At 60.9% G+C, this 16,775-nt stretch overlaps 1 protein-coding gene across 3 annotated transcripts in view; it reads right to left on the reverse strand.

Moving 5' to 3' along the window:
- Positions 1-14,904: 14,904 nt before the first annotated feature.
- The window catches only part of CEPT1 (choline/ethanolamine phosphotransferase 1), a 65,883-nt gene continuing 64,012 nt past the window's right edge, over positions 14,905-16,775 (reverse strand). For 2 of the 3 annotated variants that reach the window (XM_068164728.1, XM_068164727.1), the window contains exons 8-9: positions 16,607-16,732; positions 14,906-15,843 (exon numbers count right to left, since the gene is read on the reverse strand). In XM_068164728.1, the coding sequence (XP_068020829.1) occupies positions 15,712-15,843; positions 16,607-16,732 (258 nt within the window). In that variant the 3' untranslated portion in view covers positions 14,906-15,711. Of the gene's footprint in view, positions 15,844-16,606; positions 16,733-16,775 lie in introns of all 3 variants that reach the window. The other variant, XM_068164729.1, reaches the window with a different exon arrangement.

A 16,775-nucleotide genomic window follows, 5' to 3' on the forward strand; every position in this document is an offset into this window, starting at 1 on the left:
AAGAAGTTCTCCCCCATCAGGGTGGTGAGGCACAGGTTGCCCAGGGAGGTGGTGGAGGCTGCAAGCCTGGAGGTGTTCAGGGCCAGGCTGGATGAGAGGCCCTGAGCAGCCCTGCCTGGGTGGGAGGTGTCCCTGCCCATGGCAGGGGGTTGCAGTGAGGTGGGGGCTGGGCTCTGCTCCCCAGGCTCAGGGGACAGAAGGAGAGGAACTGGCCTGAAATTGTGCCAGGGGAGGCTGAGGGTTGGAGAGGAGGCCAAATGTCTTTGCTGGAGGAGTGCTCAGGGCCTGGCAGAGGCTGCCCAGGGAGGTGGTGGAGTCCCCATGGCTGGAGGGGTTGCAGCAAGCTGTGGCCATGGCAGCTGGGGCCAGGGTTGGGTGGCCATGGGGGGGTTGGGTTGGGGTTGGCCTGGGGGAGCTCAGAGGCCCTTTGCCAGCCCAAACCATTCCATGGTGCTGTGATCTTGAAGGTCTCTTCCAACCCAAACCCTTCCTGAGCTCCATGGGGAGAGGGTTTTCACCTCACCACTCCAAGGCAGGCTGCAGGCTGCTGCTGCCAGAGCTGCTGAGGGCCAGGAGGGAGGTGTGAAGGGAGGGAGGTGAGGAGCAGGCACTCACAGGTGGAAGTGAGAGGCTACAAACTGAAGCATGCTGAGAGCAGGTTGTTCCTCCAGCTGTGTTTGGAGGCTGGGAACAAGGTCTGGGAGCAGGAGAAGGGGACTGGGGGCCCTGGGGGGGATGTCCCTGGGGCTCCACAAGCTCCTCCTCGTGGGCAGAGTGTCAGAGGTTTGAGTGCAGGGGAATTAAAGCTTGGTTGTGGCCTTGGCTGTGCTGTTCCTCCTGTCAGCTGCCAGCAGGAGCTGCTCTGTGAGGGTGCAGCCAGGGGGGGGAGCAGCTCCCACAGGCTGCCCCTTTGGGATAGGGCCTGTGCCAGCCCCCCCCCCCCGCTGCTGCTGCAGCACCACCCTGGCAGCTGCCCACCTCTGGCTTGTGCAGTGTGAGAGCCTCTGCCCCCCCAGCCCACAGCTGCAGGCCTGGCTCCAGCCTGGGGCTCCCCAGCTCACAAGGGGCAGGGGAGCACTGGGGAGAGCCCAGTGGAGGCTGTGAGGATGATGAAGGAGCTTCAGCATCTCTGTGAGGAGGGAACAGCACAGCTGGGCAGAGGCCAACAGGATGGCATTCAACAAGTGCCAGTGCCAGGGGCTGCACTTTGGCCACAGCAACCCCAGGCAGAGCTCCAGGCTGGGGGGCAGAGTGGCTGAGAGCAGCCAGGCAGAGAGGGATCTGGGGGTGCTGATTGACAGCTGCCTGAACAGGAGCCAGCAGTGTGCCCAGGGGGCCAAGAAGGCCAAGGGCATCCTGGCCTGCAGCAGGCAGAGTGTGGCCAGCAGGAGCAGGGAGCTCATCCTGCCCTGTGCTCAGCACTGCTCAGGCCACACCTGGAGTCCTGTGGCCAGCTCTGGGCTCCTCAGGTCAGGAAAGAGGTTGAGCTGCTGGAAGGTGTCCAGAGAAGGGCAACAAAGCTGGGGAGGGGTCTGGGGCACAGCCCTGGGAGGAGAGGCTGAGGGAGCTGGGGTTGCTTAGCCTGCAGAAGAGGAGGCTCAGGGGAGACCTTCTTGCTCTCTGCAACTCCCTGCAGGGAGGCTGGAGCCAGGTGGGGGTTGGGCTCTTCTCCCAGGCAGCCAGCAGCAGAACAAGAGGACACAGTCTCAAGCTGTGCCAGGGGAGGTTTAGGCTGGAGGTGAGGAGGAAGTTCTCCACAGAGAGTGGTTGCCCATTGGAATGTGCTGCCCAGGGAGGTGGTGGAGTCCCCATCCCTGGAGGTGTTCCAGAGGGGATTGGATGTGGCACTTGGAGCCATGGTTTGGACATGAACTCTGTGGTGCCAGCTTGGACTCGGTGATCTTTGAGGTCTCTTCCAGCCTTGGTGATTCTGTGACACTCTGAAAGGCTGAGAGCTCTGGGGCTGCTTAGCCTGGAGAAGAGCAGCCCCAGGGGAGACCTTGTCAGTGCCTATAAATATCTGAGGGGTGAGAGGCAAGAGGCAGGAGCCAGGCTGTGTCCTGTGACACAGGGCAAGAGGCCAGGGGCACAAACTGGCACCCAGGAGGCTCCAGCTCAGCAGGAGGAGAAACTTCTCTGGTGTGAGGCTGCTGGAGCCTGGAGCAGGCTGCCCAGAGAGGTTGTGGAGTCTCCTGGGGTGGAGAGCTGCCAACCCCCCTGGATGTGCCCCTGGGTGTCCCTGCCCTGGGGGCTCCTGTTCTGGGCAGGAGGCTTGGACTGGATGACCTCCAGAGGTCCCTTCCAGCCCTTCCCAGTGTTTGATCTGAACATGAGGAGGAACTTCTTTAACTGAAGGGTGGCAGAGCCCTGGAGCAGGCTGCCCAGGGAGGTTGGGGAGTCTCCTCCTGTGGGGACATTCAAAACCCTCCTGGATGTGTCCTGTGTGCCCTGCCCTGGCTGCTCCTGCTCTGGGCAGGGGGCTTGGGCTGGCTGACCTCCAGAGGTCCTTCCCCACCCCTCCCCTGCTGGGATGCTGTGAAAAGGGGAAGGTTCTCCTTGCCTTGGCAAGAAAAGCTTTGGGCAGGAAGAATTGGAGCTCCCAGGAGGGTCTGGGCTGGGTGGCTGCTTAGTGCCTGCCAGAGAGGAACCTGCTGGAAGGCTTTGCCTGAGCTGCTGGAAGCAGAGACACAAACCCCGAGCTGCAGATGAGAACCAAAGCAGTGTGCCAGGGCAGGCAGAGCTGCAGGTGCCAGCAAGGCTTCAGTGCAGCCGGCTGGAAGGGTCGGTGCCGAGCAGCAGAGTCAATAAATGACTCAAAGAACTTTTCCTTTCAGTATTGTTGTGTAAAATGGGAGCTGGGTGGCTGCCAGCGACCTTCCCCCGGGGGACTCCAGCGGCTCTCAGCTCCTGGAGGGGCTAAAGGGCACTAAAAGGCAGCAGGCACAGCGGAACGGTGGCACCAGACTCTGCCCTGCCACCAGGCACTGCCCTGGCACCAGCGCCCAGCAGCAGCTGCAGAGCTGCAGGTGGTGTCTGCTGGGGCTGGAGAGGTGATCAGAGGGCTGGAGGGGACAGGATGAGGTCCAGAGGAGGCCACAAAGATGGTCAGAGGGCTGGAGGGGACAGGCTGGGGTCCAGAGGAGGCCACAAAGGTCATCAGAGGGCTGGAGGGGACAGGCTGGGGTCCAGAGGAGGCCACAAAGGTCATCAGAGGGCTGGAGGGGACAGGCTGGGGTCCAGAGGCCACAAAGATGATCAGAGGCTGCAGAACCTCCCCTGTGGGGCCAGGCTGGGAGAGCTGGGGCTGTGCAGCCTGGAGAGGAGAAGGCTCCAGGGAGACCTCAGAGCAGCCTTGCAGGAGCTGAAGGGCTCCAGGAGAGCTGGGGAGGGACTTGGGCCAAGGGCTGGGAGGGACAGGAGGAGGAACAATGGCTTTGAGCTGGGAGAGGAGAGACTGAGAGTGGAGAGGAGGAAGAGATTGCTGAGAGTGAGGCTGGGGAGAGCCTGGCACAGGCTGCCCAGGGAGGCTGTGGCTGAGGCCCCAACCCTGCAGACATTCAAGGTCAAACTTGATGTGGCCCTGGACAGTCTGATCTGAGTGGAGCTGCCCCTGCTGCCTTGGCCCTTGAGGGTCCCTTCCAACCCAACCCAAGCTGTGAATGTGCAAGGAAGAAACCAAGCCCAGGGGCACAATTTACACCAAGACCCCCAAATGTCCCTCCCACTCCTCTCATCCTCTCCCTTCCATGCTCTTCCTCCTCCTTGCAGCTCTGTCCTTGTTTCCCAAGCCTGTGACTGATGCTCCTGACCAGCAAGCTTCAAGGGCTCCTTGGCTGGGGCTGGCTTGAACCTTGGAAAGCTGCTTGGCTCCCCCAGTCCTGCTCATTCCTAGGGCTGCTGCCAGCTGGCAAGGGCTCAGATGCCCTCTGCAGTACCTGCAGGGGGGACAGACTGCATGGCAAGAAGGTTGCACACCACAGACTGGGTTGGGTTGGAAGGGAGCTCAAAGCTCAGCCAGCTCCAGCCCCCTGCCATGCCCAGGGACACCTCCCACCAGCACAGCCTGCTCCAGGCCTCATCCAGCCTGGTCCTGAACACCTCCAGGCAGGGCACAGCCACAGCCTCCCTGGGCAGCCTGTGCCAGGCTCTCCCCAGCCTCACTCTCAGCAATCTCTTCCTCCTCTCCACTCTCAGTCTCTCCTCCCCCAGCTCAAAGCCATTGTTCCTCCTCCTGTCCCTCCCAGCCCTTGGCCCAAGTCCCTCCCCAGCTCTCCTGGAGCCCTTCAGCTCCTGCAAGGCTGCTCTGAGGTCTCCCTGGAGCCTTCTCCAGGCTGCACAGCCCCAGCTCTCCCAGCCTGTGTTCATGGGAGAGGTTCTGCAGCCTCTGCTCATCTTCATGACCTCCTCTAGCCCTACAATCCAACAAGAAATGAAGCACCCTGCTGCATGGGCATGGAGCACACAGACCCACAGACACACACACAGACACACACAGACAGACAGACAGACACACACCCACACACACCCACACCCCCCTCAGTTTATTTCTCTGGTCTCAGCCTCCCTCTCCCATCTCAGCTGCCTGGGGGCACAGTGAGTGCTGCAGGAGGCCCTGCGCTGAGCCCCAGCCTGTGCTGAGCCCCAGTCTGTGCCGAGCCCCAACCTGTGCCGAGCCTCAGCCTGTGCCGAGCCCAACCTGTGCTGAACCCCAGCCTGTGCCGAGCCCCAGCCTGTGCCGAGCCCCAACCTGTGCCGAGCCCCAACCTGTGCCGAGCCCAACCTGTGCTGAACCCCAACCTGTGCCGAGCCCCAACCTGTGCTGAACCCCAACCTGTGCCGAGCCCCAACCTGTGCCGAGCCCAACCTGTGCCGAGCCCCAGCCTGTGCCGAGCCCAACCTGTGCTGAACCCCAACCTGCGCTGAGCCCCAGCCTGTGCCGAGCCCCAACCTGTGCCGAGCCCCAACCTGTGCCGAGCCCCAGCCTGTGCCGAGCCCAACCTGTGCTGAACCCCAACCTGTGCTGAGCCCAACCTGTGCCGAGCCCCAGCCTGTGCCGAGCCCAACCTGTGCTGAACCCCAACCTGTGCTGAGCCCAACCTGTGCCGAGCCCAACCTGTGCCGAGCCCCAGCCTGTGCTGAGCCCAACCTGTGCCGAGCCCAACCTGTGCCGAGCCCAACCTGTGCCGAGCCCCAGCCTGTGCTGAGCCCAACCTGTGCCGAGCCCAACCTGTGCTGAGCCCCAGCCTGTGCCGAGCCCAAGCTGTGCTGAGCCCCAACCTGTGCTGAGCCCCAACCTGTGCCGAGCCCCAACCTGTGCCGAGCCCAACCTGTGCTGAGCCCCAGCCTGTGCCGAGCCCCAACCTGTGCCGAGCCCAACCTGTGCTGAGCCCAACCTGTGCCGAGCCCCAGCCTGTGCTGAGCCCAACCTGTGCCGAGCCCAACCTGTGCTGAGCCCCAGCCTGTGCCGAGCCCAAGCTGTGCTGAGCCCCAACCTGTGCCGAGCCCCAACCTGTGCCGAGCCCCAGCCTGTGCCGAGCCCCAACCTGTGCTGAGCCCCAACCTGTGCCGAGCCCAACCTGTGCCGAGCCCCAGCCTGTGCTGAGCCCCAACCTGTGCCGAGCCCCAGCCTGTGCCGAGCCCCAACCTGTGCCGAGCCCAACCTGTGCCGAGCCCCAGCCTGTGCCGAGCCCAACCTGTGCTGAACCCCAACCTGTGCCGAGCCCCAGCCTGTGCCGAGCCCCAGCCTGTGCCGAGCCCAACCTGTGCCGAGCCCCAGCCTGTGCTGAGCCCCAAGCTGTGCTGAGCCCCAACCTGTGCTGAGCCCAACCTGTGCCGAGCCCCAGCCTGTGCTGAGCCCAACCTGTGCCGAGCCCCAGCCTGTGCTGAGCCCAACCTCTGCCGAGCCCAACCTGTGCTGAGCCCCAACCTGTGCCGAGCCCCAACCTGTGCCAAGCCCCAGCCTGTGCCGAGCCCCAGCCTGTGCCGAGCCCAACCTGTGCTGAACCCCAACCTGTGCCGAGCCCCAACCTGTGCCGAGCCCAACCTGTGCCGAGCCCCAGCCTGTGCCGAGCCCAACCTGTGCTGAACCCCAACCTGCGCTGAGCCCCAGCCTGTGCCGAGCCCCAACCTGTGCCGAGCCCCAACCTGTGCCGAGCCCCAGCCTGTGCCGAGCCCCAGCCTGTGCCGAGCCCCAACCTGTGCCGAGCCCCAACCTGTGCTGAACCCCAACCTGTGCTGAGCCCAACCTGTGCCGAGCCCAACCTGTGCCGAGCCCAACCTGTGCTGAGCCCCAACCTGTGCTGAGCCCCAACCTGTGCCGAGCCCAACCTGTGCCGAGCCCAACCTGTGCTGAGCCCCAACCTGTGCCGAGCCCCAACCTGTGCCGAGCCCAACCTGTGCTGAGCCCCAACCTGTGCCGAGCCCCAGCCTGCGCCGAGCCCCAACCTGTGCCGAGCCCCAACCTGTGCTGAGCCCAACCTGTGCTGAGCCTCAGCCTGTGCCGAGCCCAACCTGTGCTGAGCCCCAACCTGTGCCGAGCCCCAGCCTGTGCCGAGCCCCAACCTGTGCCGAGCCCAACCTGTGCTGAGCCTCAGCCTGTGCCGAGCCCAACCTGTGCTGAGCCCCAGCCTGTGCCGAGCCCAACCTGTGCCGAGCCCCAACCTGTGCTGAACCCCAACCTGTGCCGAGCCCAACCTGTGCCGAGCCCCAACCTGTGCCGAGCCCCAGCCTGTGCCGAGCCCCAGCCTGTGCCGAGCCCCAACCTGTGCCGAGCCCCAGCCTGTGCCGAGCCCCAACCTGTGCTGAGCCCCAGCCTGTGCTGAGCCCCAACCTGTGCCGAGCCCAACCTGTGCCGAGCCCCAGCCTGTGCCGAGCCCCAACCTGTGCCGAGCCCCAGCCTGTGCCGAGCCCAACCTGTGCTGAACCCCAACCTGTGCCGAGCCCCAGCCTGTGCCGAGCCCCAACCTGTGCCGAGCCCAACCTGTGCCGAGCCCCAGCCTGTGCCGAGCCCAACCTGTGCCGAGCCCCAGCCTGTGCTGAGCCCCAAGCTGTGCCGAGCCCCAACCTGTGCCGAGCCCCAGCCTGTGCTGAGCCCAACCTCTGCCGAGCCCCAACCTGTGCCGAGCCCCAACCTGTGCCGAGCCCCAGCCTGTGCTGAGCCCCAACCTGTGCTGAGCCCCAGCCTGTGCTGAGCCCCAACCTGTGCCGAGCCCCAGCCTGTGCCGAGCCCCAGCCTGTGCCGAGCCCAACCTGTGCTGAACCCCAACCTGTGCTGAGCCCAACCTGTGCCGAGCCCAACCTGTGCCGAGCCCCAGCCTGTGCTGAGCCCAACCTGTGCCGAGCCCAACCTGTGCCGAGCCCAACCTGTGCCGAGCCCCAGCCTGTGCTGAGCCCAACCTGTGCCGAGCCCAACCTGTGCTGAGCCCCAACCTGTGCCGAGCCCTAACCTGTGCCGAGTCCAACCTGTGCCGAGCCCAACCTGTGCTGAGCCCAACCTGTGCTGAGCCCAACCTGTGCCGAGCCCAACCTGTGCTGAGCCCCAACCTGTGCCGAGCCCTAACCTGTGCCGAGCCCAACCTGTGCCGAGCCCAACCTGTGCCGAGCCCCAACCTGTGCTGAGCCCCAACCTGTGCCGAGCCCCAGCCTGTGCCGAGCCCCAACCTGTGCCGAGCCCCAACCTGTGCTGAGCCTCAACCTGTGCTGAGCCCCAACCTGTGCCGAGCCCCAGCCTGTGCCGAGCCCCAACCTGTGCCGAGCCCCAGCCTGTGCCGAGCCCCAGCCTGTGCCGAGCCCAACCTGTGCCGAGCCCCAACCTGTGCCGAGCCCAACCTGTGCCGAGCCCCAGCCTGTGCCGAGCCCCAGCCTGTGCCGAGCCCCAACCTGTGCCGAGCCCCAACCTGTGCTGAGCCCAACCTGTGCTGAGCCTCAGCCTGTGCCGAGCCCAACCTGTGCTGAGCCCCAACCTGTGCCGAGCCCCAGCCTGTGCCGAGCCCCAACCTGTGCCGAGCCCAACCTGTGCTGAGCCTCAGCCTGTGCCGAGCCCAACCTGTGCTGAGCCCCAGCCTGTGCCGAGCCCCAACCTGTGCTGAACCCCAACCTGTGCCGAGCCCAACCTGTGCCGAGCCCCAACCTGTGCCGAGCCCCAGCCTGTGCCGAGCCCCAGCCTGTGCCGAGCCCCAACCTGTGCCGAGCCCCAGCCTGTGCCGAGCCCCAACCTGTGCTGAGCCCCAGCCTGTGCTGAGCCCCAACCTGTGCCGAGCCCAACCTGTGCCGAGCCCCAACCTGTGCCGAGCCCAACCTGTGCTGAGCCCCAACCTGTGCTGAGCCCAACCTGTGCCGAGCCCCAACCTGTGCCGAGCCCAACCTGTGCCGAGCCCCAGCCTGTGCCGAGCCCCAACCTGTGCCGAGCCCCAGCCTGTGCCGAGCCCAACCTGTGCTGAACCCCAACCTGTGCCGAGCCCCAGCCTGTGCCGAGCCCCAACCTGTGCCGAGCCCAACCTGTGCCGAGCCCCAGCCTGTGCCGAGCCCAACCTGTGCCGAGCCCCAGCCTGTGCTGAGCCCCAAGCTGTGCCGAGCCCCAGCCTGTGCTGAGCCCAACCTCTGCCGAGCCCCAACCTGTGCCGAGCCCCAACCTGTGCCGAGCCCCAGCCTGTGCTGAGCCCCAACCTGTGCTGAGCCCCAGCCTGTGCTGAGCCCCAACCTGTGCCGAGCCCCAGCCTGTGCCGAGCCCCAGCCTGTGCCGAGCCCAACCTGTGCTGAACCCCAACCTGTGCTGAGCCCAACCTGTGCCGAGCCCAACCTGTGCCGAGCCCCAGCCTGTGCTGAGCCCAACCTGTGCCGAGCCCAACCTGTGCCGAGCCCCAGCCTGTGCTGAGCCCAACCTGTGCCGAGCCCAACCTGTGCTGAGCCCCAACCTGTGCCGAGCCCTAACCTGTGCCGAGTCCAACCTGTGCCGAGCCCAACCTGTGCTGAGCCCAACCTGTGCTGAGCCCAACCTGTGCCGAGCCCAACCTGTGCTGAGCCCCAACCTGTGCCGAGCCCTAACCTGTGCTGAGCCCAACCTGTGCCGAGCCCAACCTGTGCCGAGCCCCAACCTGTGCCGAGCCCCAGCCTGTGCTGAGCCCAACCTGTGCCGAGCCCCAGCCTGTGCCGAGCCCAACCTGTGCCGAGCCCCAACCTGTGCCGAGCCCAACCTGTGCCGAGCCCCAACCTGTGCCGAGCCCCAGCCTGTGCCGAGCCCAACCTGTGCCGAGCCCAACCTGTGCCGAGCCCCAGCCTGTGCTGAGCCCAACCTGTGCCGAGCCCCAGCCTGTGCCGAGCCCAACCTGTGCCGAGCCCAACCTGTGCTGAGCCCCAGCCTGTGCTGAGCCCAACCTGTGCCGAGCCCAACCTGTGCCGAGCCCAACCTGTGCTGAGCCCCAGCCTGTGCTGAGCCCAACCTGTGCCGAGCCCCAGCCTGTGCCGAGCCCCAACCTGTGCTGAGCCCAACCTGTGCCGAGCCCCAGCCTGTGCCGAGCCCCAACCTGTGCCGAGCCCCAACCTGTGCTGAGCCCAACCTGTGCCGAGCCCCAGCCTGTGCCGAGCCCAACCTGTGCCGAGCCCCAGCCTGTGCCGAGCCCCAACCTGTGCTGAGCCCAACCTGTGCTGAGCCCCAACCTGTGCTGAGCCCCAGCCTGTGCCGAGCCCAACCTGTGCCGAGCCCAACCTGTGCCGAGCCCCAACCTGTGCCGAGCCCCAGCCTGTGCCGAGCCCAACCTGTGCTGAGCCCCAACCTGTGCTGAGCCCCAACCTGTGCTGAGCCCAACCTGTGCCGAGCCCCAGCCTGTGCCGAGCCCCAGCCTGTGCCGAACCCAACCTGTGCCGAGCCCCAGCCTGTGCTGAGCCCAACCTGTGCTGAGCCCCAACCTGTGCTGAGCCCCAACCTGTGCCGAGCCCCAACCTGTGCCGAGCCCAGCCTGTGCCGAACCCAACCTGTGCCGAGCCCCAGCCTGTGCCGAGCCCCAGCCTGTGCCGAGCCCAACCTGTGCCGAGCCCAACCTGTGCCGAGCCCCAACCTGTGCCGAGCCCAACCTGTGCCGAGCCCCAGCCTGTGCCGAACCCAACCTGTGCCGAGCCCCAGCCTGTGCTGAGCCCCAGCCTGTGCCAAGCCCCAACCTGTGCCGAGCCCCAACCTGTGCCGAGCCCCAACCTGTGCTGAGCCCAACCTGTGCCGAGCCCCAACCTGTGCCGAGCCCCAGCCTGTGCCGAACCCCAACCTGTGCCGAGCCCCAGCCTGTGCCGAACCCAACCTGTGCCGAGCCCCAACCTGTGCTGAGCCCCAGCCTGTGCTGAGCCCAACCTGTGCTGAGCCCCAGCCTGTGCTGAGCCCCAGCCTGTGCTGAGCCCCAACCTGTGCCGAACCCAACCTGTGCCGAGCCCCAGCCTGTGCTGAGCCCCAGCCTGTGCTGAGCCCCAACCTGTGCCGAGCCCCAGCCTGTGCTGAGCCCCAGCCTGTGCTGAGCCCCAACCTGTGCCGAGCCCCAGCCTGTGCTGAACCCCAACCTGTGCCGAGCCCCAACCTGTGCCGAGCCCCAACCTGTGCTGAGCCCCAACCTGTGCCGAGCCCCAGCCTGTGCTGAGCCCAACCTGTGCCGAGCCCCAACCTGTGCCGAGCCCCAACCTATGCCGAGCCCCAGCCTGTGCCGAGCCCCAGCCTGTGCTGAGCCCCAGCCTGTGCTGGGGTAGCAGAGCCACAGCCATCTGGGCCCTGCTCACACTGCAGCAGCTCAAAGCCCACGGGGGAGGGGTGGGGAGGGGAGGGCTTAAATCCTTCTTCCTGCTCAAGATTTGCCTCACACTTGACCTAAACTTCCAACAGTAAACAAAACAGTGCCAAGCAATCTTTGTTTCCCTGAACTGGAAAGTGCTGATTTGTTCTGCTAAATGCTTCACATAGCTGCCAGCAGGGCAGTGCCCAGCAGTGCCAGCAGAGCAGTGCCCAGCAGTGCCAGCAGGGCAGTGCCCAGCTCCCCATCTCCCAGGCCAGGGCTTGGGAGACAGCTCAGGAATGGCTGCTGCCTTGCTCTTCAATCCCTGCTATGCAGCTGCCCTGCCTGCAAGGTAAGCTTCATGTCCTGGCATGTGGCACCCTCTGCCAGCTGGCAGCAGGCAGCCCTGGGCACGGGGAGGCTGCCAGAGCCGCTGATGCCACTGCTAAGTGCTCCTGGAGTGCTGCAGGACAAGGCCAGACAGCTCCTGCCCCTCTCAGCTGCCCTCCTGCCTGCAGCCTCTGCAAACTGCTGCAGCCTTCACCTCCTGCTCCCTGCAACGATTCAGCTCCACACTGATGAGGCAAAGCAGCACTGGATGGACCTGGAGCACACAGGGCAGGAAGGAGGAGCTGGAGGGGGGAACAGGAGAGCTGGGGAGGGGCTCTGGACAGGGGCTGGGAGGGACAGGCTGAGGAAGAATGGCTTTGGGCTGGGAGAGGGGAGACTGAGAGTGGAGAGGAGGAAGAGATTGCTGAGAGTGAGGCTGGGGAGAGCCTGGCACAGGCTGCCCAGGGAGGCTGTGGCTGTGCCCTGCCTGGAAGTGTTCAGGACCAGGCTGGATGAGGCCTGGAGCAAGCTGTGCTGGTGGGAGGTGTCCCTGGCTATGGCAGGGGGCTGGAGCTGGCTGAGCTTTGAGGTCCCTTCCAACCCAACCCCTTCTGTGACTCCATAAAAGGAGCCTCCATCAGTGGTATGACACAGAGCTGCCACAGGTGAAGCAGACACAGGGCAGGAGCTCCTGCCCTGACTCTTTCTGTGCCAAAGCCCTTCCCAAAGCCAGGTTGCTCCTTGCCCAGCTTAGAGGAGACAGCTCCACAGCGACTGGAAATGTCCAGCCTGGCTTCCCAGCTCCTGGAGCACCTTGCTCAGCAGAGGCAGGGCTGTGTTTGCTCTCAGGGGAGGCCTCCCAAGGGCAGTTCTTCAGGAAGCTCAGCAGGCTGCTGCTGCAAAGTCTCTTCCTTCCAAGTCTCTTCTGAATGCAACAGAGAGTGAAAAAGGTCACAGGATCAGGCTGAGCCCACAGCAGCTCTGCTGCCCTCCTCAGCTGCCTGAGCAGCCTCAGCTCTGCAGGCACAGCTCAGCTCAGCTGTGATCAGCAGGCAGGGCCAGGTGGAAACAGGAGGCTGGAGCCAGGGGGGGTTGGGCTCTGCTCCCCAGGCTCAGGGGACAGGAGAGGAACTGGCCTGAAATTGTGCCAGGGGAGGCTGAGGTTGGAGAGGAGGCCAAATGTCTTTGCTGGAGGAGTGGTCAGGGCCTGGCAGAGGCTGCCCAGGGAGGTGGTGGAGTCCCCATGGCTGGAGGGGTTGCAGCAAGCTGTGGCCATGGCAGCTGGGGCCAGGGTTTGGTGGCCATGGGGGGGTTGGGTTGCTGGTTGGGTTGGATGATCCCAGAGGGCTTTGCCAACCCAAACAAATCCAGGATCCTATGATACAAGTGCCAGTGTGAAGTCAGGGCCAAGATGGGAGAACTGGGGCTGTGCAGCTTAGAGAAGGCTGCAGGGAGACCTCAGAGCAGCCTTGCAGCACCTGAAGGGCTCCAGGAGAGCTGGGGAGGGACTTGGGCCAAGGGCTGGGAGGGACAGGAGGAGGAACAATGGCTTTGAGCTGGGAGAGGGGAGACTGAGAGTGGAGAGGAGGAAGAGATTGCTGAGAGTGAGGCTGGGGAGGCTCTGGCACAGGTTGCCCAGGGAGGCTGTGGCTGTGCCCTGCCTGGAGGTGCTCAGGACCAGGCTGGATGAGGCCTGGAACAGGCTGTGCTGGTGGGAGGTGTCCCTGGGCATGGCAGGGGGCTGGAGCTGGCTGAGCTTTGAGCTCCCTTCCAGCCCAGACCCCTTCCCCAGCTGTGCTCCATGGCCCAGGCAGGGCAGTGCCTCACACCCAGCTGCAGACCACTCTGGCTGCTCTCAGAAGTCTTCTTTAGTACGAAGAGCAGAAAGGAAGAATCCTGCTTAGTAATTCCTTATGATTTTGGGGTTTTTTTGGTTGGTTTTGCTTCACTTTCTAGGACCTAACAAAATGCAAACAGCAAAAGGGGTTTGGGTTTTGTTCCTTTTCGTTTCTGTGTTTTGTGTTTGGTTTTAATAACTCTTCATTGGGTTTTGGTTTTCCCCTGCTGAAGAAAATGGAGAAATAAAATTTGGGTTGCTTGCTTTCTTTTTCTTTTCTTTCTTTTTTTTTCTTTTTTTTTCCTTTTTTTTTTTTATTTCTTTTAATTTTTTCCTTATTTTCCTTCCTTTTCCTTTTCTTTCTTTCTTTTCCTTTCTTTTCCTGTCTTTCATTTTCCTTTCTTTTCCTTCCTTTCTCTTTCCTTTTCCTTCCTTTCTTTTTCCTTCCTTTCCCTTTCCCTTTCCTTCCTTTCCCTTCCTTCCTTCCCCTTTCCTTCCTTCCCCTTTCCTTCCTTCCCCTTTCCTTCCTTCCCCTTTCCTTCCTTCCCCTTTCCTTCCTTCCCCTTTCCTTCCTTCCCCTTTCCTTCCTTCCCCTTTCCTTCCTTCCCCTTTCCTTCCTTCCCCTTTCCTTCCTTCCCCTTTCCTTCCTTCCCCTTTCCTTCCTTTCCTTTTCCTTCCTTTCCTTTTCCTTCCTTTCCTTTTCCTTTTCCTTCCTTTCCTTTTCCTTTTCCTTCCTTTTCCTTTTCCTTCCTTTCCTTTTCCTTCCTTTCCTTTTCCTTCCTTTCCTTTTCCTTTTCCTTCCTTTCCTTTTCCTTCCTTTCCTTTTCCTTCCTTTCCTTTTCCTTCCTTTCCTTTTCCTTCCTTTCCTTTTCCTTCCTTTCCTTTTCCTTCCTTTCCTTTTCCTTCCTTTCCTTTTCCTTCCTTTCCTTTTCCTTTTCCTTCTTTTCCTTTTCCTTCTTTTCCTTTTCCTTCCTTTCCTTTTCCTTCCTTTCCTTTTCCTTCCTTTCCTTTTCCTTCCTTTCCTTTTCCTTTCTTTCCTTTTCCTTTCTTTTCCTTTCTTTCCTTTCCTTTTCTTTTCCTTCCTTTCCTTTTCCTTCCTTTCCTTTTCCTTCCTTTCCTTTTCCTTCCTTTCCTTTTCCTTTTCCTTCCTTTCCTTTTCCTTCCTTTCCTTTTCCTTCCTTTCCTTTTCCTTCCTTTCCTTTTCCTTCCTTTCCTTTTCCTTCCTTTCCTTTTCCTTCCTTTCCTTTTCCTTTCTTTCCTTTTCCTTTCTTTTCCTTTCTTTCCTTTCCTTTTCTTTCCTTTCTTTTCCTTTCTTTCTTTTCCTTTCTTTTTCCTTTTCCTGTCTTTCTTTTCCTGTCTTTTTCTTTCTTTTCCTGTCTTTCTTTTTCCTTTTCCTTTCTTTCTTTTCCTGTCTTTTTTCTTTTCCTTTCTTTCTTTTCCTGTCTTTCTTTTTCTTTTCCTGTCTTTCCTTTTCCTTTCTTTTCCTTTTTCCTCTCTTTTCCTTTCTTTTTTTTCCTTTCTTTCCCTTTCTTTCTTTCCCTTTCTTTCTTTCCCTTTCTTTCCTTTTTTTCCTTTCTTTTTTCCTTTCTTTCTTTTCCTTAATTTTCCTTTCTTTTTTCCCTTTCTCTTTCTTTTCTTTTCTTTTCTTTTCTTTTCCTTTCTTTCATTTCCTTTCTTTTATTTTGCTTTCTTTCATTATCTTTTATTTTCCTTTATTTCCTTTCTTTTTTTTCCCCTTATTTTCCTTTCTTTTATTTCCTTTCTTTTATTTTGCTTTCTTTTATTTTTTTCCTTTTTATCCTTTCTTTTTTTTCCTATTTAATTTCCTTTATTTTATTTTCCTTTATTTTTTCCTTTTTTTCCTTTCTTCCTTTCTTTTATTTCCTTTCATTTCCTTTCTTTTATTTGCCTTTCTTTTTTGTTCCTTTTTTTTTTCCTTTCTTTTTTGTTCCTTTCTTTTTTGTTCCTTTCTTTTTTGTTCCTTTATTTTCATTCTTTTCTTTCTTTTTTTTTTCCTTTTTACTTCACCTTTATTTAAAAAAATAAAATTACTTGCCAGAGAGAGAGAGAGAGAGAGAGAGACCACCACTGCTTTGCCTGCTGCTCAGCTCCCCTCCAATCCCCCCCTCTCCCCCCTCCCCCAGAGAAACCTCCCCACAGCAACAGCAACACAAAGCCCAAGCTCAAAGCTCTCAGCCTGGCACAGCCCCCCCTTCCCCCCCACCCCAGGGCCCTGCCAGCTGCTTGCAGCTCCACAGAGGCAGTGCAGAGGTCTCTTGGGGTGGGGGTTGGTGGCTGCTTGATCAACCAGCTCAGGTCTTCAGGGCAAGGGAATTCCAGGTGGCCACTAAAAGAAGGGATCTGGCACGAGGAGATGATGAGAGATTAAACTGGGGAAGCAGGGTGGGGGGAGGCTGAGATTCTACTGCATGAGGAACCGGGGGGGGTGGGGGGCTGGGGGTGGGGGGGATCCATTCACCAGGGAGAAGGTTAATTTGGAGTCAAAGGTAATTAACAGAGACAGAGCCTGCCCCACCAACCCCCCTCCCCCACCCCTTTGCATGCTTTCCCAAGGCTTGGAACCAAGAGAGTTTGAGTACATGGAGAGTTGCCTAAGGTGGAGCTGGGAGTGCCTCTCCCCAGGCCAGGAGTGTGACAGCTCCCGCGGAGGAGAAGCGACGCCGCAGCCACCAGCAGCCATCACTTGCTTGGCCTCAGGCTCCTGCTTCTCTTCACAGCCATTCATCTAGAACCCCAACTCTGGCTTGCTTCTCAGCGTGGTGACTCCCCCCTGTTCACTTAATGGTGATTAGAATGAGAGGAGGAGGAGGAGGAGGAGGCCTTGATGCGGAAGACGTGGATGTGGAGGTGCGCAGCGATCTGGTTGCAGACACTGACGCAGTACCGCAGCAGGTCGAAGAGAGAGAGGATCTGCAGGGCAGAGAGAGGCACAGTGACAGCTCAGAGCCACACAGCCCTCAGGGTTGGAAGGGACCCCAAGGATCTGCCAGCTCCAACCCCCTGCCATGCCCAGGGACACCTCCCACCAGCACAGCTTGCTCCAGGCCTCATCCAGCCTGGTCCTGAGCACCTCCAGGCAGGGCACAGCCACAGCCTCCCTGGGCAGCCTGTGCCAGGCTCTCCCCAGCCTCCCTGCCAACAGTTTCTTCCTCCTCTCCACTCTCAGTCTCCCCTCTCCCAGCTCAAAGCCATTGTTCCTCCTCCTGTCCCTCCCAGCCCTTGGCCCAAGTCCCTCCCCAGCTCTCCTGGAGCCCTTCAGCTCCTGCAAGGCTGCTCTGAGGTCTCCCTGGAGCCTTCTCTCCTCCAGGCTGCACAGCCCCAGCTCTCCCAGCCTGTCCCCATAGCAGAGATTCTTCACCTTCTGCTCATCTCTGTGGCCTCCTCTGGAGCCTCTCCAGCAGCTCCAGGTCCTCCTTGTGCTGGGAGCCCCAGAGCTGGAGGCAGTGCTGCAGGTGGGGGCTGAGCAGAGCAGAGCAGAGGGGCAGAATCCCCTCCCTGTGCTGCTGCTCTCCCTGCCCTGGCTGCAGCTCAGCACTCAGCTGGCTCTGGGCTGGCAGCGCACAAGTTGCTTCCCCTTGCACCACCCTGCAGGTGAGCCAAGCCAGGCTCCACCAGCACCAAGAGCATGTGGAGGAGCAGAGGAGGCTTTGCCATGGGCAGGCAGGGCACTCACCAGGGCAATCCAGAGGACAATGTACTCATCAATGAAGCTGTTGAAGTACTGGTCCAGGAAGAGCAGCGCTGGGCCGATGAAGGCTGTGTCGTAGAAGTGCATTTCACTCTTGGTCATGTGTGCAACCTGGGAGGGGGGGAAAGGAAAGGAAAGGTCAAAACCAAACCTC

The sequence above is a fragment of the Melanerpes formicivorus genome, unplaced genomic scaffold (genome assembly GCF_026170545.1).
Source record: "Melanerpes formicivorus ecotype bairdi unplaced genomic scaffold, bMelFor1.0.p_v2 SCAF_82, whole genome shotgun sequence".
Taxonomy (NCBI): domain Eukaryota; kingdom Metazoa; phylum Chordata; class Aves; order Piciformes; family Picidae; genus Melanerpes; species Melanerpes formicivorus.